Source organism: Oncorhynchus mykiss, chromosome 21 (genome assembly GCF_057628025.1).
Source record: "Oncorhynchus mykiss isolate SJ-2025 chromosome 21, ASM5762802v1, whole genome shotgun sequence".
In the NCBI taxonomy this organism is placed as follows: Eukaryota; Metazoa; Chordata; class Actinopteri; order Salmoniformes; family Salmonidae; genus Oncorhynchus; species Oncorhynchus mykiss.
In genome coordinates, this window is record NC_143042.1 from 13,288,566 (window position 1) to 13,312,725 (window position 24,160).

The window sequence follows — 24,160 nt, forward strand, 5'->3', positions numbered from 1 at the left end:
CCCCACTGTATATATCTTAATCTCACTTCTGTCTACGAACTAAATATACTTTCCTGCAACCTGCCTCACCCAATGTGGTACGGATATGCTATTTTTATTCCTTATAACTGGAACTTCCATCAGGAGCTAGCCAACTAACTAGCTAGTAGTCTGTTAGCTACGGCTAGCGGTCCTCAATTTCCCCCCGCCCCCCGGCATCAGCCAGCCCTAGCTCGGACAACACCTGCCATTCTTGCACAGCGCGATATCAATCCCAGAGCATATTGGACTGCTTCTCTCTACCATATCACAGGATTCCTGCCGCTCTGGATCATTACTCCTAGCTAGCTGCTAGCTAGTTGCAAACGAGTGGCTACTGTTAGCTAACGCCTGTCCCAAAGCAAGCACGAGCTAGCCTCGAGTTAGGCCCATATACCAACTAATTCTAGGGCTACAATTACCTCCTTTGCCAATTGGCCTGGACCCTTTATTGTCGACACAGAGCCCCGCTGATCCATGACGACTGGACTGCCGACGTGATCACCTGATGTGGACTCAACAGGCTATTCTGTTACGATATTGCTGCATCTACAGAACTATCTACTAGCCCCGGCCCGTTAGCTTTTTCTGAATGCTGTGTCACCTGCTCGCCCAGCGTTGTAGTGAATACCGTACAGCACCCCGACTCACCTATTGCTACTCTTGACCCTATGATCACTCAGCTACACAGCTGATGCCCCCTGGACAGTTTCAATAACACGGTACCTCATTTTGTTAACCTGTCGGCCCCAGTCTCGAACTCAGGCCCTGTATGTGTCTCACTGACCTGCTCTGCCCTTTCTTCGCCATTTACCCAATGTTGTCTTAGCTCTCCTGATCTACACCTGTGATTGCTTTATGCCTCTCTCAAATATCAAAATTCCTTGTCTACTGCTGTCTTGGCTAGTTTTTATTGCTTTATTTCACTGTAGAGACCTCAGTCCTGCTCAAAATGCCTTTTAGTCCCGCCCCACACACATGCGGAGACCTCACTTATGTTAATTGATGCCTCCAGAGACGAAACCTCGCTCATCATCACGCAACACATAGGTTTACCTCGACTGTACTCACATCCTACCATACCCTTGTCTGTACATTATGCCTTGAATCTATTCTACAACATTTTTTGTCCCCAAAGCACTAGACAACCAGTTCTTATAGCCTTTTAGCCTGGGTTAACCTCTACATCACTAGAGGAACAGAGGAGTAGGCTAAGGGTATAAGAGTAGGATAATGTAGAGGTTAACCCAGGCCCTGTAGCCCCCAATTCCACTCCAACTCTCCTTCCATGGCCTCCAACTGCGCTTAAATGCAAGTAAAACTAAATGCATGCTCTTCAACCGATCGCTGCCCACACCCGCCCGCCTAGCATCACTACTCTGGACGGTTCGGACTTAGAATATGTGGACAACTACAAATACCTAGGTGTCTGGTAAGACTGTAAACTCTCCTTCCAGACTCACATTAAGCATCTCCAATACAAAATTTAATCTAGAATTGGCTTCCTATTTTGCAATAAAGCATCCTTCACTCATGCTACCAAACATACCACCATAAAACTATCCTACCGATCCTTGACTTTGGTGATGTCATTTACAAAATAGCCTCCAACACTCTACTCAGAAAATTGGATCCATCACAGTATCATCTGTTTTGTCACCAAAGCCCCATATACTACCCACCACTGCGACCTGTATGCTCTCGTTGGCTGGCCCTCGCTTAATATTTGTCGCCAAACCCACTGGCTCCAGGTCATCTATAAGTCTAGCTAGATAAAGCCCCACCTTGTCTCAGCTCACTGGTCACCATGGCAGCACCCACCCGTAGCATGCGCTCCAGTGGGTATATTTCACTGGTCAACCCCAAAGCAAACTCCTCATTTGGCCGCCTTTCCTTCCAGTTCTCTGCTGCCAATGACTGGAACGAATTGCAAAAATCACTTAAGCTGGAGACTCATATCTCCCTCACTAACTTTAAACATCAGCTATCAGAGCAGCTTACAGATCATTGCACCTGTACATAGCCCATCTGTAAATAGCTAATCCAACTACCTTATCCCCATATTGTTATTATTTTTTAGCTCCTTTGCACCCCAGTATCGCTACTTGCACATTCATCTTCTACACATTATCACTCCAGTGTTAATTTGCTAACTTGTAATTATTTTGCCACTACGGCCTACTTATTTCTTTACCTCCCTAATCTTACTTCATTTGCACACACTGTACACACTGTATATATACTTTTCTATTGTGTTATTAACTGTACGTTTGTTTATTCCATGTGTAACTCGGTGTTGTTTGTGTAGCACTGCTTTGCTTTATCTTGGCCAGGTCGCAGTTGTAAATGAGAACTTGTTCTCAACTGGCCTACCGGTTTAAATAAAGGTGAAATAAATAAAAAATTAAGAAATATGCCCTGACGAATTGAGGCAGTGTTGGGGGGGGGGGGGTTGTTAGCGTTCTTAATGTTTCATATAATCAGTGTTTACAGCGCACACCGTTTCAGAACCCAAACCAGTCCCCCCTTTGGACCAGGCGCCACATTAGAAGCAGATAAACAAAACCATAGGTAAAATTCCACCAGCTTATCTGACAAGGCTCCAGGTTTAGGGAAAGTGTTTTCCTTGTACGGCTCACATACCACAGAGGGGTAAGGCCTGATAACCAGGAACACATGGGGTCCCCAGAGAGAGGGCCTCTGTGACACGGACATCACTGATTACACTACCTCACAGAGGAACGCAACCACAGGCAAGGAGAGAAAGACACCAATGTGTGTGTGTGAGTATTTGTGTATGTGCGTGCATGCAGGTGTGTGTGTGATTCCATGTGTATCACAAGGTGATAGTGTGTGGGGGAGGACGGGTTGGCAGCAGGCGATGGGGATACGAAATAGATGAGTAGGAACAGAGAGAGGATGACAGTGGAGGAGATAGTGCTGCAGCCAGTACAGGACTCTCTCTGTTCTCCCTCTCACTGAGACGGGCTGGTCAGTAGGGCCGAGAGGATACCAGTATCACGATACTCGTTAGTATCGGGGGAAGGAAACAAAACACGAAGTGGATTTAACATCTTTAGGACAACAGCCCTGATGTTGGAAACAAAAATCATTATGCTTTCATCCGGAGTCACATTTATTTATTTTCCAAGCTGTAGCACACAATATTTTACATACAGCAGGTTTTTAAAGGACCAAAGAGTTTGGTCTGCTTTGTGTTTTCATTTTTTCCATATGGAAAACATATTGCAATACTGGTATTGTCACAGCAAAACTGGTCAGTGCTACAATGCTATTACCTAGTCTCATCTCCATGAACGGGTTGTTATAGGGCAGGAACAGACAGAGCTCCACAGAGGAAGAAGAAGGGGAGGACAGTGTTTTACTTGGTTCAGATAGATAGACCCAAGAAAGGATGAAAGGATAGAAATACGAATCAACTATCAAATGAAAGTCAGAAAGCTCATTAATCAAGTTCACTTCTTATTGATGCAAAACTGTGTGGACTCAAAACGGTAAGGGATTATTTTGTTCTGCAGAAACGTCAACGTTTCCTAGTATTTGAAGTTGCCAGTCCTGTCTCAGTCCAGACATCTTGATACCGGTGCAGAAGCTAAAAAGCCTGACAGTTTGATCTCGAGGTAGCTGTATATTACACAGACAACATGGCAAACGCTTGTCTGTGTGATAAATGGGGTCAGAATGAAATAGCACATTTTTGGAATGCTCTGTCTTTACAGATGTCGGCTTGACAGCTCCCTGTAAATCCACTCTTAAATTCTCTACTGCTCTCTCTCTCCCCCAACCCCCCCCCCCCCCCTACTCTCTCTCTGTCTGTCTCTCCTTCCCTCCTGTCTATATCAAATTTCAAATTAAATCAAATGTATTTATATAGCCCTTCGTACATGAGCTGATATCTCAAAGTACTGTTCAGAAACCCAGCCTAAAACCCCAAACAGCAAGCAATGCAGGTGTAGAAGCACGGTGGCTATTCCTCTGTTGGCTCGTCACTAAGGTCACAACGGCATGACACACAGCCGTCAAAATTCCCTAGACCAAAGGCAGGGAGTGGCAGAGCAATGGGTGAGATGCAGTGCGGGAGATCCCCAGTGGTTAGTAGTGGCAGTGCCCACATCTGCTCCGATTTAAGGGGAATATGTTGTAGTGGTAAGGTGGGCTCAGCAGGCACCTCCATATCTCATTTCCTAGGGCTGAAGTGTAATCTGCTTATGTTTCAGCGGGAAGGACGTGTTACGTGATCTTAATCTTCTGGGTTCACTATACGACATGTCAACGGAGTAGAAGCCTCTTCACTTTCAACACACGTGACACATAGGTTAAATGAGTGGGTGGCTCTTATTTCTAGTGAATTAAGTGTTTGTGGACCTACGGACTTGATACATTAAATGATTAACTACATTTAGAAAGCTCTATATGAATATTTCATCTGATACTGTATTGTACAGACAGAAACCATATCTGTAAATATAACACTGGGAGGAAATCCAAATTGTTTCCGCGGTTGCCTTCGTTACCAACATATTCTCAAGTCCTTTCATGTCTCTGCATAGAGCGTTTGACAGCACTTCAATTGCACACTTGTTGACTGCACAGTAATGATCTCCTCAAGGCGAAAGTAAAATAAAATTATATTTCCAAAGTTACTGCTTATAGAAACAATCATATCAATAATAACCAACCTGATAGTCGGGACTCAATCTTATTCACGTATGTTATGCTCTGGAATGGTTTGCTTTAAAATCAATTGCACAATCAAAATATAATTGTTTGCAAAACCATATACTGTAGCTACATTTGTATATATAAAATCAATTTGGCCTTCCTATGACATCTATTAACGCAGAGGCCTCAATGTTCCCAAACTGCATGCTCCATATCAATAGCATGTCATACATGCAGATTCATTCCTGCTTAGCCCTGTGGACCTTGGAGCTGAGCTGTGTTGTGACCGTCTCAAAAACACAGCTATCTAAGCAATATGTTTTTAGTACTGCTAATGTCATCACACCCAGAGAATGGTTATGGAATGCATTTGTATTTTGTAGCTTATTGTAGTGCATAATTTTGCCATACGAGCTGGTTTATATAGAGCAATGCATTGGTTGCGGCGCCCTCCTTCTCAAGCAGCCTATGGAGTGCTTTCTCTCTGACCAACAGTGCCTCTGTTTGGTGGCACTGTGGTATCTATCTATCTATCTCATCATCACATTCTGCTCAAGGGAGGGGAATGTGTAAGTTGGGGCTGGACTCAGCTGTAGATCACCATGGGAATCAAGAGAGCTTGTTTTGTACTATACACTTAGAAAAAAGGGTACTTTGGGGTTCTATATAGAACCTTTTGGTTCTTCGGATTGTATTAAAGAACCCTATACTAAATATATATATCCAGTGAAGACAAAAAACCTTGAGGGTTCTATCCCTCTCCAGAGTGTAATGGGGATTTTAGAAATTAAACAGCAAACAAAAGCTAACCCAGTCACATCAAACTCTGAAATGACAGCTAACATTCCCTCTTCATTTGTTTTAGCTGTTTTCCATTGACATTTATATCCATATTAATGATGGTGCTGTATGACTTCACCGGTTCAGAAAAATGGCGAGCTGAAGTCTGACACGTTAAATCTTTCCCTTGCCATAGAGAGTTAATTCATATTTTGCAACATTGTTGCCAAGGTCTGAGTGGCAAACAGTCAGGCACAAACTTGTGCTGTTGCAAACTAAATTCTAGCTAGAAGCAAGAGGAAATATATATATATATTAGTTGAAACGTTATTAGAATGAGCATGTTTGTAAGCTAGCTAGCTGAACCGGTGAGCATGTTTGTAAGCTAGCTAGCTAAACAGAAAAAGCTAGGTTACTTTAATTTGCCACTTCACAAGCCAGCTTTATCTTTCTAATAAAGCATTTCTTATTATGGGATATGCCAAATAGAGCTACAGACCTAGTCTGACATTAGTAATTAGCTAATTCTCTCTTTCATTTCAGAGTCAATTGAGGGGACTATGTTCATTAAAACCATTAGAAGACTGTTTCTGAATGAGAAGAGGTATGTATAAATGATTTATAATAAATGATGAATAATAAGTATTGGTGATTCAATAGCCTAGTTAATCATTGCATGACTTTTAACACACAATCTATGTTTTGCTCTGTCTTGCAGTATCCCAAAACTATCAGAGGCTCTCTCTTGCAGTATCCCAGAACTATCAGAGACTCTCTCTTGCAGTATCCCAGAACTATCAGAGACTCTCTCTTTCAGTATCCCAGAACTATCAGAGGCTCTCTCTTTCAGTATCCCAGAACTATCAGAGGCTCTCTCTTTCAGTATCCCAGAACTATCAGAGGCTCTCTCTTTCAGTATCCCAGAACTATCAGAGGCTCTCTCTTTCAGTATCCCAGAACTATCAGAGGCTCTCTCTTTCAGTATCCCAGAACTATCAGAGACTCTCTCTTTCAGTATCCCAGAACTATCAGAGGCTCTCTCTTTCAGTTTCCCAGAACTATCAGAGGCTCTCTCTTTCAGTATCCCAGAACTATCAGAGGCTCTCTCTTTCAGTAACGCAGACCTATCAGAGGCTCTCTCTTTCGGCTGCTGCGGACAACGGCATGCAAGTTGTTCTTCTACATCATAATAATTGTATGTCTGCATAGCATTTTGGCAGGTTAACTCATGCTTATTTCTGGAGATTAATTAATGTTCATTTTTTCTTCTTATCTGGAACCAGTCAAGCAGGTAGTCCAGTGGCTAAGGAGTTGGGCCTGTGGCCGAAAGGTGGCTGGTTCTAATCCCGGGTCGGGCGTTAAGAGAAAAGAAAAATGGCAGAATTGATCTGACAACTGGAGGGCTGCTGGGTTCATATCCTCAAAATATTCCCTTATGTTAGGCCCACAACATGCTCTCCATCAAGGGGCGATACATGCAGCTTGAACCTGTGGTCGTCTCAACTGTATGTGGGATGTCTGCTGTTTGGTAGTGGTTGAGAATGGAGCAGAAGACACCTTTTTGTTGATCACTAACTAAATGGACAAAGTATTGTACTTCATATTTCCTAACTATGTTCGCATTGAATGGCAAATAATTCTAAAAACTATGCTGGTATTCTTTTGCCCATTATTTAATTGTTTAATAAAGTATATCCTTAGCTCAAAATATGATTATTTAATAGTAGTAGCCATAATTCATAAATGGCACCATTCAGTGTTCTCCAGTACATGGAACCATTTTGTTTCAGTGATCAAAGAACCATATAAGTGTGTACAAAACTTGGGGAGCCAAAAGCCATATTGGTTGATAGGACTTCAGCCCAGAGTGTTTCCTGGTCCGGTTACATGGTCAGGCTAAACTCCAGGCCCTAGGTATTACACTAAGGGGTAATATTCTGTGAGGTTGGGTGACATGTGACCTTGTCCTCACCTGTAGTAAGTGGGTGGCGGCCCCAGGGTCAGAGGTCATGGCTTCGTTCTGTTCCGTGTTGAGCTGTGTCAGCTGCTGCTCCTCCTCCTTCGCCTTATCCCTTCCGTCGTCATCATCCAGCTCATCCAGGCTCTGCAATACAGAGAGAGAGTTGAACACACCTTATTGAATAATTAAGGTGTGAATATAGGGGTCAATTTATTGAATGGTTTTTAGGTGCACATTTTTTTTTTAAACTATGCTATACACTAAGTAACATATCAAAAGGTTGTACATTGTAAGAGAGAGAGAGATACAGAAATATCTGAGAGAGTGAGAGAGGCACGGGGAGTGAGACACCACCGTTGACAGCCGAGGTCATTCTCACTGTAACCGTGGTAACCTCCAGAGAGATGTGGCCCAGGTCCCCTTAATCCTCTTAAGGCATGATTTATTTTACAGCCCCTAAACAGCTCTAACACAGCCTAGTCCACATTCCCCGGGACATGCAGAAAACAGGAAGACGGCCGGCAAGGGGTCCTTACACTGCTGCTGTGGACGTGTAGTCAGAGAGGCCTTTTTGACAAGTGGAATGTCCCCAAAAACACGGAGTCAACCACACCATGTGATGTAGGGGTCAGTCAGGGCACAGCGAGAAATTCTGAGAATGCTTCCAACTTTACTGAGGCATCTCTGCTCTCAGCTTAAATTGTTTATAATATATCATCTTAAATTCCTATTTAGGCAACTTATTCATGAAATATGCAATTAAGTTAAGTAGTGCATCAAAATAAATGAAGATACATTGAGAAAATGCAGTTTGACTTTGAACTTGATGGTTGTATCATCTGCATTGACAGAAACAGGAGCCAACCTCCCACTCGTACAGAACAAAAAAAACAGTCTTTCCTATTTCCACGCTGTGCAACGAAGAAAAAAAGTGCTTACCGAACGAAAAGGCCCTTGAATGGTAAAAATAGCCTTTAAAAGGCTAAAAGGAATGTAGTCATTTGCAAAGACCTTCCTGCCAAAACATTTATCAGCACGCCTGGGGAAATGCCAACTCCTTTCTCCTCTAACTCAGCCATGTGCGGACGCTAGCTGTTCCTGTCTGGCCTATGACATATTGACACACACACACACACACTTTCAGGAGCATGCTACCTGTGTCAGTGCAAACCTCCTCAGTAAACGCACACTGCCTGCCTTTAGCCGTCTGACCCCTGCAAAGGGCACAGGGATGCTCTGTGCAGTTTGATTTGCCAAAATGTTTCCCTGCTCCTTCTCAAATGCATACAGCAATACACAGCTGTAGACTCCAGGGGTCAGAAACATAGAACTAATAACAGCCACATATGGAATAACGAGGAATATTACACAGTCTAACAGAAGTCCGTCTACATCGACACAGTGATTTAGGACTAAAAACGTTGCTATGCAACAGTTGCCCAAACAGAGGGACTTTATATCTGAAACTGGGTTACAAACGTTTATTTTGGATCACGGTGCTGGCTGTTTTACCCACTATTACTTCAAATAATTTCCATGCCTTTGTCTTATTCCAGATAAAACAATGGGAGACCTAGGCTCATCCTTTTAAAGGGATGTTTTTGTTTCTGATTTCAGCCAGTGAGGAGACTATGTTAAGTCATATGGGTATATAACCTTGGTCCAGCATTCCCTTTCACATTACCAAGTCTTATAGTGAAGTATTATAGGATACTGTCCTTAGCATGCTAGTAGATACCATAGACTTCCAGTCATTGTGCTAATGCTAGCTAGCATTGGCTCGCAAAACTTCATACTGGATGCAGAGACATACAAATAATAGTATACTGTAACTAACTATTAAGAATGGGTATACAGTATCATGGTGTAACTTCACAAATTATCCAACAGACAGCTGTATTTAAAATACAGATAAAACACACTTTGAACACATACACACACCTCGACTAGGGACAAGTATCACCTACTGAAAGCAGGAAGTGGGCACTAGTGGTTGCCCTGGGAAACACAGAGTACATTTCCTCCCGTCGAGGGACTCGGATAAAGTGGTGATGATGACACACACCAGAGGGGAAGTGGAGGAGTGAGTTCTGAAAAGAAGCAGCCGAGTCCCAACATTCCTTCCTCTTCCTGTTTATAATGTGTGGGATCTCGGCAGGCGTAAAGCATGAGGCCTCTGAAGAGCGTTTACTCAACATGTTATTGAGGTCTCCAAACGCCATAACACCCGTGTTCATGGGAAGACAAGTCCAGTTAAGAAGCTACATCTGGACCCGACTGTGGCGGTCTATTAGGAATGTGTGTGCTGGGTTGAAATGTGGTCTTTTTGGGGTAAAGTGATCTGCAATCTATCATTCTAATGCTGTAGCCATGGCAGGAGGAATTTGCAAAATGTCTGACTTTTGGTGTCTATACCTCCCTGAATGGACTGTGTCTATACCTCCCTGAATGGACTGTGTCTATACCTCCCTGAATGGACTGTGTCTATACCTCCCTGAATGGACTGTGTCTATACCTCCCTGAATGGACTGTGTCTATACCTCCCTGAATGGACTGTCTATACCTCCCTGAATGGACTGTGTCTATACCTCCCTGAATGGACTGTGTCTATACCTCCCTTGAATGGACATTTCTGTGTCTCAAATAACACTGCTTATGTAATGGAGGTGAAGAATCTGAACTGTTTACAGCATCCTCACCTTGTTAGAATATTATTTTTTTTTATCCTCAAGAACAATTTCCAACAGCTGCTCCTTGACAGAACTATAGCTGCAGACAGCTCGTACAGGCAGAGCACTCATAGCATCATCTCTCTCTCTCCTCAGTGTGGTCATACTTAATATGCCCTTCCTAAAACACTAACATCTTCTCTCTCTCCTCAGTGTGGTCATACTTAATATGCCCTTCCTAAACACTAACAATATCTTCTCTCTCTCCTCAGTGTGGTCATACTTAATATGCCCTTCCTAAACACTAACACTCATATATTTCTCTCTCTCCTCAGTGTGGTCCTATATCTAAATATCCCCTTCCTAAACACTAACACTCATAATATCCTCTCTCCCTCCCTCCCTCCCTCCCCAGAGGACCCATTTGAAAAATCGAACCTGACCGCCAGCGCCGACTTGTTAACGTGCCAGCGCTCTGTCCGTTTACTCCTCAAATGTATTAATCAACAAGCAAAGGGCACCTCCGTCCGCTGGTATTGTCTTCCCACTGGAGGCTGCTGCTACGGTGTTATTGTGCGACCGTGCTTAATGACTTATGTGCATTAATTACCTGCCGCCTGCCCTGGCACTGACCGAGTTCATTTGGATGATGTGTTAGAGATGGAGAGGAGCAGTGAGGAAAGGAGAGGAACAACGGCACTGAGGTGATTCACACACTGCCCACTGTCCGTTAATAATCAGCGTTGTTCGTTCAGCCTCAGGTATGACCTGGCTCACAAATACAACACAGAGCTCTCTGGAGGGACTGGAGGAACTCAGGTCTGTCAGAGATCAAAGGGAGAACAAACATCCACGGTGAGAGTCGGGGGGATAAATGTGACACTTGAGGACGTTGTTGCTCACGTGGGTTAAAGTGGAGGTTTGCCAGCTATGAGGCCTGAACCATATAATCTGACAAGGTCATAAGAGCTGGTGTAAAATATGACTGTCTGGTTATCGCAACAACTTGGAATAATAATATCATGGAGGCAGATTAGGTGAATGCTGCATTACCCACAATGCCTTTTGGCGGCATAAAGAGTCCAAGAGAGTGGTGTTCAGTGCCAGGATTCAGGCAAGCTGTCCTGGCGCGCACTCGCACGCGCACACACACACACACACAATGAGAGAGATGAAGAGGCTGCAAACTGCTCAGTGGGCTGTCAGACAGATGGAGATGCTGGTCAGCTATTGGGCCAACCTTAGAAGCTCAAGGATGGTTTAAGTCAGTGCCAACTCTCTCTCCACAAACCCAGAAAGCGGGATTTATCGCCCCTGTTAATCCCAGACTGGTTTTGTTCCCAAATTGTGTTGTTTTTCATTTAACTTCTGGGTTGAAATTCCAAATAAACTTGTTTTTCCTTGCAGGGGTTGGTTTGGGCCTTGAAGTCAAACTGTGTACAAGACATTCTCATAAAATGAAGCTTGTCTTGGCTGTGAGTGCAACTTCTTTATGTATATATATTTTTTATCAATGTTTATCAAGCACAAGCCTGGACTGGGAAAGGACCATTAAACTGGGTCTAAAGCAGAAGTCCACATGTCCCCCTTTTTATCAAACTTTACAGCAATAACGTTTTAACAAGCATGGTTAATACTCCACCAGACCTCACAGGGACGGAATCTCCATGTGGGGTGACAGTAAAAGTATGCCATTACAAAACATAGGCTACAACTACTAGGAAACGCACTATATTTCCTCCGTGGTCATCGATCATGAGACAGTACCAGCATCAGCTTCCCTCTTTGTTGTAGTTAGACCTGGGCAGCCAGGAGGCCAAGCAGAGGTCTACTGTCTGACCTCTGGCCCCAGCTTTAATCCATCTGTGGGAATAGACCATGCAACAACAACACACTGTCTCTCACTGTGCTCTTGTTTTGCCAGCCTCATTCTATGCTCTATAACCTCTGTGGTTTGGCTGAAGAGCCAGGAATTGAACTGCTGGGCATGTTATGAGGCTTTGGGGAAGAGTTTGAGAGAGGGCAGAGAAGGTATTAAAAACAGACTCAGGGCCTAAACTCCTAAAATGGTAGCTTACACTGCAATACCACCCAGCTTTGTACTAACCCCATTCCTAATGTTGTATCACAGAATGGGGTTGTCTTGTTTCGGAGAGCATTACGATTTTATATCGACTGTGAAAGAGAATCAATTAAATGGAGCAATAATTGCCATGTGTAGCTAATGGATAACAACTGTTTGGTTGTCCATCAGTCTATGTAGCCCCCAGGAGAGGCCTGAGGCAGACCTTATTAAACCTTGAATATATATGCCATTTGGCAGACGCTTTTATCCAAAGCGACTTAGTCATGCGTGCATAACATTTTACATATGGGAATCGAACCCATGACCCTGGCGTTACAAGTGCCATGCTCTACCAACGGAGCTACAAAGGACCACCAGTCAGTCTCCTGACAGAGGCACTGCTTTAGGCAGGATGAGCCCTGACCTCAGAGGATGTGTGGTCATGACATCTCCCCGGTTTCATCCGCAAGCTGTCAGACCGGTCATAAGAACAATGAATGATAGTTTATCGAGTTGCTCAACCGCCATGAAAATATCAAAGGCTTTTTCATGGATACAAATAGGTGACAACATACTTAAATTAGATGTATTGCATTATGCATTCCTGGTGCAAAATTAACATTGATTTTTCATAGGCATCCTGCTACTAGGAGAGTGGTCTGCCTCATGTTTTATTCCCAGCCTTAAATGTGGATGTCAGAGGCAGTGACAGTCAGACAGTCATTCAGTCAGAGGCAGTGACAGTCAGACAGTCATTCAGTCAGAGGCAGTGACAATCAGACAGACATTCAGTCAGAGACAGTGACAGAAAAGATAATCGGTTCAGGTGAGCATTATTCAAAAAGACTCAAACGGAGAAAACAACCTTGGTAAGAAGATGCCACACAACAAGCTCTGAAAAGGCGTGTAAAATATTATGAATGCATGTCATTCGCAGATCTTATGTTACGATGTAGCAATTTTCCAGTCCAATGGAGAATTGCTTAATTACATGGTTGCCTCTTCATTCCTAATGAATAATTAGCAGCTGGATGTTTGGTTGAATTTATGCAACAGAGGAAATTGGCTACTGTACACATTAGACTGTCTGTACACAGACTCACCTTGTAACTGTGATGGCCAACAGATCCACTCTCCCCCCATTGTCTTCCCTCCAGAACAAAGTGATCTTACACTGTAAAAAGGCAGCTTGACGTGAAGACATGTATAACCCGTTCCAGCTGTTATGATTTTGGACCATAACGTACATCTTTCATACCAGGACATGGCATCCATTCATGAAATAAAACAGAATTATTGTCTTGAATATTCACATGTTGGAGTCCATACAGCACATTTGGGCTCATCAGCATCCAATGAGAGCAGTGTTTAATACATCGGTCTAGTCTTCGTAACCTATCAGATCCTCTTATAGAACCATCCCAGTAGGACTGTATACTGTGCAGACCAAACTAACCTGTTGGCCAGGGGGTCTTTATCTCTGTGTGTTGACTCTAGCTCCCTGCATAAACTCTGCTTGCCTGGGTCTGATAGAAGGGTATGCAGCTTGTAGTTAAGGCCCCATTAGCAAGTCTACTGTTTGTTTTCTCTAGTGTTTGACCAGGGAGGAGTGCCACACGCACATTCAACTGCAAACAAATTCAAATGCAAACACACTCGGTCCGGTCCACTGCTCTGGCTACCCTAGAGTAGCTGGTTTGTGCAGGTAGACTCATTGTGCTATCATGATGACAGGAAACCTCTGCATGACTTGAGGTTCAGACATGCCTGTCCACAGGTATAGGGAAAGAGTAAGGGGGTAACTAGTCATTTGCCAGATGTTAAATCCATCTTCAGTTGCCTGCAGACAGTTAAGGCCCTCACACCAACTGAATGCATTCAACCGAAAGGTGTCTTCTGCATTTAACCCTCTGAATCAGAGGTACGGGGGGCTGCCTTAAATCGATGTTCCAATCATTGGCGCCTGTGGAGCAGTTGTTGGGGGTTAACTGCCTTGCTCAATAGCGGAAGGGCAGATTTTTCCAACTTGCCGACCCTGGAATTTGAACCAAGCCCTTCGGTTACTGGCCCCACGCTCTTAACCGCTAGGCTACCTACGTCTCCAGAGTTGGCGTGAGGGCCTTGAAACTGTCTGAAGGCAAGTGTAGATGGGATACATTTAACATCTGGCTCTTCTATCCACAAGCTAAGGTGCCTGTACTGTACCGTAACTCAACCAGTGTGAAACAGTGAGACCAGGCTCATGGTGGCTGGGACCTGCTAGAGTACTTAGACCTACAGCTCTGGATCCAGGACCATCATAATGAATCCCTGTAAACCAGAAGTAATCACAGGGTGTATGGTGGTGGTATATGGAGTCAGCAGGGAAGCTGCTGTGTTTTGTCAAACGCCTCGATCAGACTGACAGCCTCATTGGTTTGGATACACCAGAAGTAGATTCATATCCAATGGATAAATCCAACGTATTAATCAAACTGTATTTTTTTAGACTTGACATAAATAGCAGCAAAAGGTGAATGTTCAACTTTTGTTGCACACACGTCCAGAACAAATGTTGGATAACATTGAAAAAAAAATTGACTGCAGAATTTATTACGGCGCATTGATGCAATGACGCTGTCTGTCTGATAGAGGCGTAAATCAAATCACATTTTATTTGTCACATGCGCCGAATACACATGGTGTAGACTTTACCATGAAATGCTTAACAAGCCCTTAACCAACAGTACAGTTCAAGAAATAGAGTTAAGAAAATATTTTAATATTTAAAAAAACAATTGAATAAAAATAATAGAGGCTATATACAGGGGTTACGGGTACCGAGTCAATGTGCGGGGGTACAGGTTAGTCGAGGTAATTTGTACATGTAGGTAGGGGTAAAGTGACTATGCATAGATAATAAACAGTGAGTAGCAGCAGTGTAAAAACAAAGTGGGGGGGGTAATCAATGTAAATAATCCGGGTGGATATTTGATGAATTGTTCAGCAGTCTTACGGCTTGGGGGTAGAAGCTGTCAAGGAGCCTTTTGGACCTCGACTTGCACTCCGGTACACGTAGAACAACCCCGTGGTGTGAGGCTGTTTCTCCTCCAGCACCAGCGCCACTGTTCTGTCATTCACCACACCATCCACACAGTCCTACAGAAGCATGCAGGGGGGAAGCAGTGCAGGTAGCCAGGAGACAAAAGGGAAAGCAGGGCAGCCTCAAATGAGTCATCTCCCTTGCTTCCTTCCTTCCTCCCTCAATGGACAACCATGCGTGGCCGTTCCTTTGGCTCCCGACTCACGCTTTAGGGGGATGTATGGGCGTCAGGGGAGGTGGCCGGTGCTGTTCGGGAGTTACCACGGTGGTGGTAGGGAATGATGGGACAGATATACAGTGTATTCGAAAAGTATTCAGACCCCTTGACTTTTTGTTTTTTTCTTCAATCTACACACAATATCCCATAACGACAAAGCAAAAACAGGTTTTTTAAAAAATGTAAAAAAATTCTCCACATATATACACAAATATAAAACTTCAATGCCAAGAATTAAGAGCCTTTACTCAGTACTTTGGCAGCATTTACAGCCTTGAGTCGTCTTGGGTATGACACTACAAGCTTGGCACACCTGTATTTATTTATTATTTGGGAGCCAGGTTTCCTCCAGACGTGAAGCTTGACATTGAGGCCAAAGAGTTCAATCTTACCAGATAATCTTGTTTCTCATTGACTAAGAGTCCTTTAGGTGCCTTTTGTCAAACTCCAAGCAGGCTGTCATGCATCTTTTACTGAGGAGTGGCATCTGTCTGGCTACTCTACCATTAAGCCCACACTGGTGGAGTGCTGCAGAGTTGGTAGTCCTTCTGGAAGGTTCTCCCATCTCCACAGAGGAACTGTGGAGCTCTGTCAGAGTGACCATCCGGATCTTGATCACCTCCCTGAACAAGGCCCTTCTCCCCCGATTGCTCAGTTTGACCGGTGGACAACAGGTGGACTCCAATTAAGTTGTATAACTATCTCAAGGATGATCAATGGAAACAGGACACACCTGAGCTCAATTTTCAAGTCTCATAGCAAAAGGTCTGAATACTTAGTGGGGCAAAAAAGCATTTAGTCAGCCACCAATTGTGCAAGTTATCCCACTTAAAAAGATGAGGCCTATAATTTTCATCATAGGTACACTAACTATGACAGACAAAATGTTTTTAAAAAAATCCAGAAAATCACATTGTAGGATTTATGAATTTATTTGCAAATTATGGTGAAAAATACATATTTGGTCACCTACAGACAAGCAAGATTTCTGGCTCTCACAGACCTGTAACAACTTCTTTAAGAGGCTCCTCTGTCCTCCACTCGTTACCTGTATTAATGGCACCTGTTTGAACTTGTTATCAGTATAAAAGACACCTGTCCACAACCTCAAACAGTCACACTCCAAACTCCACTATGGCCAAGACCAAAGAGTTGTCAAAGGACACCAGAAACAAAATTGTAGACCTGCACCAGGCTGGGAAGACTGAATACAATAGGTAAGCAGCTTGGTTTGAAGAAATCAACTGTGGGAGCAATTATTAGGAAATGGAAGACATACAAGACCACTGACAATCTCCCTCGATCTGGGGCTCCACGCAAGATCTCACCCCGTGGGGTCAAAATGATCACAAGCAAAAATCCCAGAACCACACGGGGGGACCTAGTGAATGACCTGCAGAGAGCTGGGACCAAAGTAACAAAGCCTACCATCAGCAACACACTACGCCGCCAGGGACTCAAATGCTGCAGTGCCAGACGTGTCCCCCTGCTTAAGCCAGTACATGTCCAGGCCCGTCTGAAGTTTGCTAGAGAGCATTTGGATGATCCAGAAGAAGATTGGGAGAATGTCATATGGTCAGATGAAACCAAAATATAACTTTTTGGTAAAAACTCAACTCGTCGTGTTTGGAGGACAAAGAATGCTGAGTTGCATCCAAATAACACCATACCTACTGTGACGCATGGGGGTGGAAACCTCATGCTTTGGGGCTGTTTTTCTGCAAAGGGACCAGGACAACTGATCCGTGTAAAGGAAAGAATGAATGGGGCCATGTATCGTGAGATTTTGAGTGAAAACCTCCTTCCATCAGCAAGGGCATTGAAGATGAAACGTGGCTGGGTCTTTCAGCATGACAATGATCCCAAACACACCGCCCGGGCAACGAAGGAGTGGCTTCGTAAGAAGCATTTCAAGGTCCTGGAGTGGCCTAGTCAGTCTCCAGATCTCAACCCCATAGAAAATCTTTGGAGGGAGTTGAAAGTCCGTGTTGCCCAGCAACAGCCCCAAAACATCACTGCTCTAGAGAAGATCTGCATGGAGGAATGGGCCAAAATACCAGCAACAGTGTGTGAAAAAACATTTGACCTCTGTCACTGCCAACAAAGGGTATATAACAAAGTATTGAGATAAACTTTTGTTATTGACCAAATACTTATTTTCCACCATCAATTGCAAATAAATTCATTAAAAATCCTACAATGTGATTTTCTGGATTTTTTTCCCTCATTTTGTCTGTCATAGTTGAAGTGTACCTATGATGAAAATTACAGGCCTCTCTCATCTTTTTAAGTGGGAGAACTTGCACAATTGGTGGCTGACAATACTTTTTTGCCCCACTGTATGTAAATAAGGTATTTATGTTTTGTATTTGTAATAAATGGGCAAACATTTCTAAAAACCTGTTTTCACTTCGTCATTATGGGGTATTGTGTGTAGATTGATGAGGAAAAATGTTTAGAATAAGGGGTCTGGAAAAAGTAAAGGGGTCTGATTACTTTCCGAATGCACTGTATGAGGCTAACCCAAGGTTTAATGGTCTGCTTATCTCCTGAGCCAGTCCTACTCTGTCTGCAGCCCATTACAACCTGACCTCTAGCCTCATACACCCTGTAGGAGGCAGACAGACCCACATTCTCCAAACACCCTTCATCTTTGGAATGCATAGTATCTGTACACATGAACAACACATCAACCTCTGTCTGACCTGTTTTTAAGAATACCAGTACAAAAATGGGGCATTACACAATAGCTGACACCACATAATATTCTGTGTCAGCCTTTTGAATGCTTGGATCTAAGGCTACCTAGCAACCTGGCACAGAGAGGAGGGCTCATCCAAGCAGCAGGGGAATCAGAAACAGCAGCACTTAACACTGGGTTATTGTGTCAGTAGTGGTTTGCCCCAACAAAAGGAGGCAATAGAGAGATGAAGAGATGTCTTGGCTGGGCCAGTACGAGCCAATAAGACCTCTCGGGACGCTTAAAGAACACCATCGGTTCTTCGTCCCTTAGATTGGGTTTATCTAAAAAAAAAACATTGCCAACGACAGTCAGAGCCAAGCGCCATTCAGTCCCTCGCTCCTTTGTGTGAGCCCTCGTGTTTTTTGGCTCGGTTTCTTGGCAGCAGCTTCTTCACTCTCATACAGTCTCTCAACTCTGGGACTATTGGGGTTTCATAGAGCTATCAAAAGAGACGCTGGGCTGCAGCAAAGACGGTCCACAGCAGCCAGCTAGAGCAGTAGCAGCAACAAATGTCTATCACATTGTCAGACTGGAAGATATCATCACTTCTCATGGCCAGGATGAATCCAAACAACCTAAAGGGCCATGGTACAATACCAGCTTCCTATGTCCTTTCATGGGGTAGAATAATATATTCCGTCTACAACATGAGAATGTATTTGGCTTTCCACATCCTATCACAACTATGACCCTGTAAAACACAGAGCCAGGACAAACACAATGCATGAGAATGGAACAAGTCCTCTCTGACCGCAAGGTTGGGGAGTCAATTTCCAAAAGAGGTCTCAATAAATGTCACAACCTTTGCTTGGAATCAAGGTTCTTTAGATTCAGGTTAAACAAATACAAGAGGAATAAGATGGCCGTGTAGCTCTTCTGTAACGCATCAGGGTGCCTGCTCATCAAGTGACAGAAGGAGATGAGGAGATAAAAAGAAAAGTAGCGGTGAGTCAGACCAGTGTGTTGTGTCTCTATGGTTACTGATGGGCCAATAGGAGAGAGCAGAGCAGTAGTAGACTGAAGGCACCTGATGGCAGTACTGAACCATCCTCGCCTGCCAGGCAGCCACCTTCCTCCACTATACACCTTCACAGGTCTACCACCGATACAGCCACAGCACAGCACAACACAACACACACCTCCAACGGGTCTCCTAGAAACACACTGACCTCAAGTGCATGTAGGGAGCATGGAGCTGGACAGAGTGCAGAAGTATATGTATCAATCAGAACAATCTGATGTTAAATGCATAGTTTCTACCTCTCTCATACTCTGTCAGGCCCGTCCGTTTCATTTTCTGCTTTAGCTAAAAAAATTTGGTCTTGTAATGATGTGGCATTGTTGGTCTGGCACCCAGGGCAATTTCAAAGTAGTGTGATAGCACAAACCACACTGTTATTGAGGGGGAACTGAGGACATCGAGTAGTGGGAGAACATGTTGTCCCTTTCTATTTCCCGCGTCATCCTTCACTTCACATCGGAGGTTGAGTTTGAAGGGGTATTCATCATTCAATCAAATACCACACACATACTGCCTTCAATGTGGTTTCACTCTCAGGAACGCTAGAGTGGTGGGGTATTGCTGTGTAGCCTAGTTCCAACAGCTCCAAGGCTGGACTCTTTCAGTATGGCACTGAATACTTGATTTCCTCCACAGGATATTTGTCCTCCATCTCAGTAAGGGGACTGGCCTGTTTAAAAGCAATTTCAACATTACAACAAGCTAATTAAGGAGATAATGTCTTATGGCAACAAAACAAAATACCTCTGGCAACCAGCGCAGGGCACTGATCTAGAGTAGGTCACAATTCAATTATTTCAGATGGAGCTCCTTGTTCTCACAATGAGAGAAAAACAGAACACACTAAGAGTGACTCCAAGAATCAAATGTAGTAATGGGATTACCGAGCCTTGGGAAACAAACTGTCCTCCTCCTTTCTTATTAGCTTTGTCATTCATGCTCATGTTCTTCTTAGCTTTTGTATCATCCCCCTTTAATTTGAAGGAATCAAAAGATGGAGCCAATTTTTAATTAGGTTAGGTTCTAAAATGAAATGCCACACACAGAGTATACCACGTCGTCTCCCATTTGTACACCGGATCATCTGTTAGTCAAACACATGAGGAGGCAGCGTTTTAAGCCGCTCAGTACATGGAATGGAAAAATGCCAGCCACCCTCAGATCCATGAAGGGTTTCTGGCAAAATATCAATCCATCTGCACCAATCCATGTTCCATCAACCACCATTTATTTACACAAATAGTCATTTGTGCAGATGCACGGTACACAGTTTACATAAAGGCGATCGCTCACAAAATATGGCATTTCCTTGGGGGGGGGGTTTGGAGGGGTTTAACGCTGCATGTTTCTATGGCAATTTATAAACTGAGGAGCATGGTGCAAAGTTGAGGTTTGGCATCAAATTGATGGACATCCTCCTCCTGGGTTGACTAACACTTTTGCAGTTGACAATTTACATTTGAGTGTTTATTAGTCATTTATATTTAGAGAACTATGTTAATGCACTTCTCCCAAACAAAGCATTTGAAAAGGAATGTGTTTAAAAGCCCAATGGCCCAAAGAAAAAAATGTGCATGACCCTGGTCCTTGCATGGGTAGCCCCAAATGAAGAATTCTCGATTGAGGTTAAGTCCAGTGTTAAGCTCACAAGAACAGCCTCTCTAAACACACACAGGGCTGACTGAACACCTACATTAACCTAACTACCTACCGCATGGCTGTGGGAACTCCGGGGGACTACTATATCTGATTGACAGCCCTCTGGAAGAAAAATAAAAAACAGGAGAACACTGAAGACGTCCCTCCCACCTCTTATTCCCCCCAGCCAAGTCCCTTCAAAGCTCATTCCTACTTTCATTTCCTCCAAGGGTTCTTGAAAGGGGGACCGAAAGGGAAGCTGGGAACAGGAGGCTCGGAAAAACACAGACGTTTTCTACAACAAAAAAAGAGAGCTCCGCTGAACAGTTCATTATTCAGCAAGACAGAGAAGCTCCCTGAATTCCTGGGCATTAACTAATGAGGAACTAACGAGCCGAGCAGAGCTCCCATGTGAAGGCTGGATAAATCACACAGCGCAACACAGGCTCCCAGGTTCCTCACAGGCCTTGCGGCAGCACAACCTGACAACGTCAACACATTCCGCACCCATTTGTTACCATTTAACAACGCAAAACCGAGAGCATACACTGTGTAAACTTGCACATATGTTTATTGTGAATCAAAAAACCCACACAACTCAAAGTCCAAGAATCACAGTGTCCAAGCCAGGTCATATTCACCAGGCAGGGCAGTGGGTGAAGAGTGACGAGTGGACAAGTGCTGAGGACAGCCACCACACTCCCATTCTGATTGGTTCAGGCTCCAATGAGGGCAGAAGGCCCAGAGACTAGTCTCTCGGGGCCCATGTACAAGTCTAAAATACTCTCTCTGCATTAAAACTAAGGGAAACAATAGTTAATGGGATAATCATAAAGTATTATGGCTTTGGGGTATATCATATATGTATAATGCTTAATCTCATAAAGACTCCTTTGTGACTTATATACTGTAATAACAGCGTTAACTTTCCAAGCCCATTGTATAAACACACAGAAGGTAAATATGGACTTGAATGAATCCCAAACCGGGGCCCAGTGTGTGTGTGTGTCTGCAGATAACTTGTGTTCTGGGGAAAATGTAATGAGTCTCTGAGTCCCCAGAGTGAGTTCTAATATGAGAGGAATGTAAATGAACTGAGTGCGGACCATCTGAGCAGTGGTGGCCAGTGGGAAGCTCATCAGGTTTCTGAGGGTTTTGCTTTGAGCTCTCTGCACTCCCAGCCATAGCGAGGGACGAGTAGCAGACTTTTAAGCAAATAAACCAGATGTCTAACAGCTCCCAAACAAGAAAATAGTCTGGTTGAGTGATTAAATTTTTGGGGCCACCGGCCAAATATTTTCGGCGTCGACACCGTGCAAGAACGCTGGGCTATGGTTGATGCTGTGGTGACAACGGGACGACAGGAGCTAAAGAAGCATTGGGGTTCTAGGCCTGTTATTGGTTAGAACCTCAGGACAGGAGACCCAAACCAACTATGTAATAAAATGGTGTTGACTTCTCATTTTGAAGACTAGAAAGTATGGGATTGATGAGAATGACAGACAAAACCTGACCTGAACAGCACAGTGTTCTATAAGCAAGGAAATTGCCCAGAGTGCTATGAGAGATCGAGACCCCACACAAAACACCCACAAGCATCCCACTTATTTCAGGGCCAGGTTTATTCTTATCCTCCTATGTTTGCAAGGCAAAACAGAAAAAAAATTGTGAGTGAGCTTTGAGGCATTCTGGACTTCCTCTCCCCTCTCTGTCTGCGCCTCCAGGCCGGGGACAAACATTCAATGTCTTTTGTTTGTTGCCAAGAGTGGCATTCAAGCACAAGAACTTCAGATATCGCTCTCTCTCTTTGTGTATTTCATGCTTCCTGAATCAGGACAAGCTGGGGTAATGCAACTCTCCTGAGGCTGGATCAGAGCAGATGAGGCTTCTGTCTGTGAACTCTTTCTCTAATAAACCTACTATTTGTTTCTAGGTTGAGTGCTTCGGACTGAACAGTGTGCTCTTGAGGCTCTCTTCCACGTAGCCTGCTGTGGGTGGAATCACATGTAGGTGGCTTAGAGCTGGAGGGAGAAGCCTCTGCCCGTGGTTTGGCTGTGTGATTCTCTTATGTAATCTCAATTGGGTCTAACAGAATGCTGTAATAATCACAGCAAGTAGGCTCACCATCGTGTTCCATACCAGTTTGTGCTCCATACTGATTAAGTTTTGATTATGCTCTGCATTAGTGTCTAATGGTCCTTATCTTTTGTAGAGGAACTATTTTCCCTGCAGGACAACTACCCAGCCCATTCCTGCCAGACCCCTAAAGGGTATAGTACACTGGAGAGAAAGAGCCATCTGATTTCCTCAGTCCTACTGTACATCTCTGGAGCTACTAAACCTACATCTTCAGTACAGCCCATAAAAACAGTGTTTAAATACAATCCACAAACCATAGGTACACTTTGATTGGAGTAATACCAAAATACCCCAGTTGTCCAATGAAACTTTTCACAAGTCCCAGCATGCACTGCAAATCCATAAGCACTATGGGAAGAGAAGAGAGTCATGCAAAAGGGTAGAGATTCATTGGCATCTGTTAATAGACACGATGACGTCCACTGCACATGGAGACAAACAGACGGGGATTTGGTACACTGGGCATTAAAAAACATGGCCGCCGTGCCAAATCCCCAACCAATGCCAAAGGCTGATAAAGCACTTCACAGCACTATCGAGCTATAAAGTATGAACCAGCGCTCTAATGCCAGTTTACCCTCCTTTCCAGGACGAGCTGGCTGGCCTAACACCACCACCCCCGCTACCAGCTCTGGCAGCCCACCGTGTTAAAATAAGTCTGGCTAAGGGACACACTGCCACCTCTAAGGCTTTGAGTGAGAACAGAGCCGTGGCCATACTGAGTGAGGTAATGAGAGTGAAAATCATCAGTGTGAATTACAGTCTACAGGTTCAAATCAACTAAATCAACTCCAGGCCCTGAGAGGGCAAGACCACCGACTCTGAGAAGATTAGCTGATAATCACAATATTAAACAAAGCCTATTTTACCATGTAGCAACTTCGGCCGCCACTGCTTAGCTTAAATTAACCTGAAATTAAAATGTTTGCTTTGATGTTGAGCAACAAAAAAAAAAAATTCAGGGCCGATAAGCAATTTGAAATTGAAACCAAAGTCTAAGAACCTCAAATCCTCCGTGAAGCGTAGAAGAGAGAGCATAATTAAATTCCATCAACTCTCTGATATCAGAAGCTATTTGATCCATTTAAACCATTTGCCCTTTGTAGAAGATTCCCATAAGCACTAGGTTTTAACAGCACACGGCT

General features: G+C 43.9%; 1 protein-coding gene across 5 annotated transcripts in view; it reads right to left on the minus strand.

Moving 5' to 3' along the window:
* The window catches only part of LOC110500007 (PRKC apoptosis WT1 regulator protein), a 79,770-nt gene that overhangs the window by 21,063 nt on the left and 34,547 nt on the right, over positions 1–24,160 (minus strand). For all 5 annotated transcript variants that reach the window (XR_016490176.1, XM_021577107.3, XM_021577106.3 and 2 more), the window contains one exon: positions 7,454–7,585. Coding sequence is in view for 4 of the 5 variants with exons in the window: in XM_021577107.3 (XP_021432782.2) it covers positions 7,454–7,585 (132 nt within the window). In the remaining variant the exon portion in view is untranslated. The remainder of the gene's footprint in view (positions 1–7,453; positions 7,586–24,160) is intronic.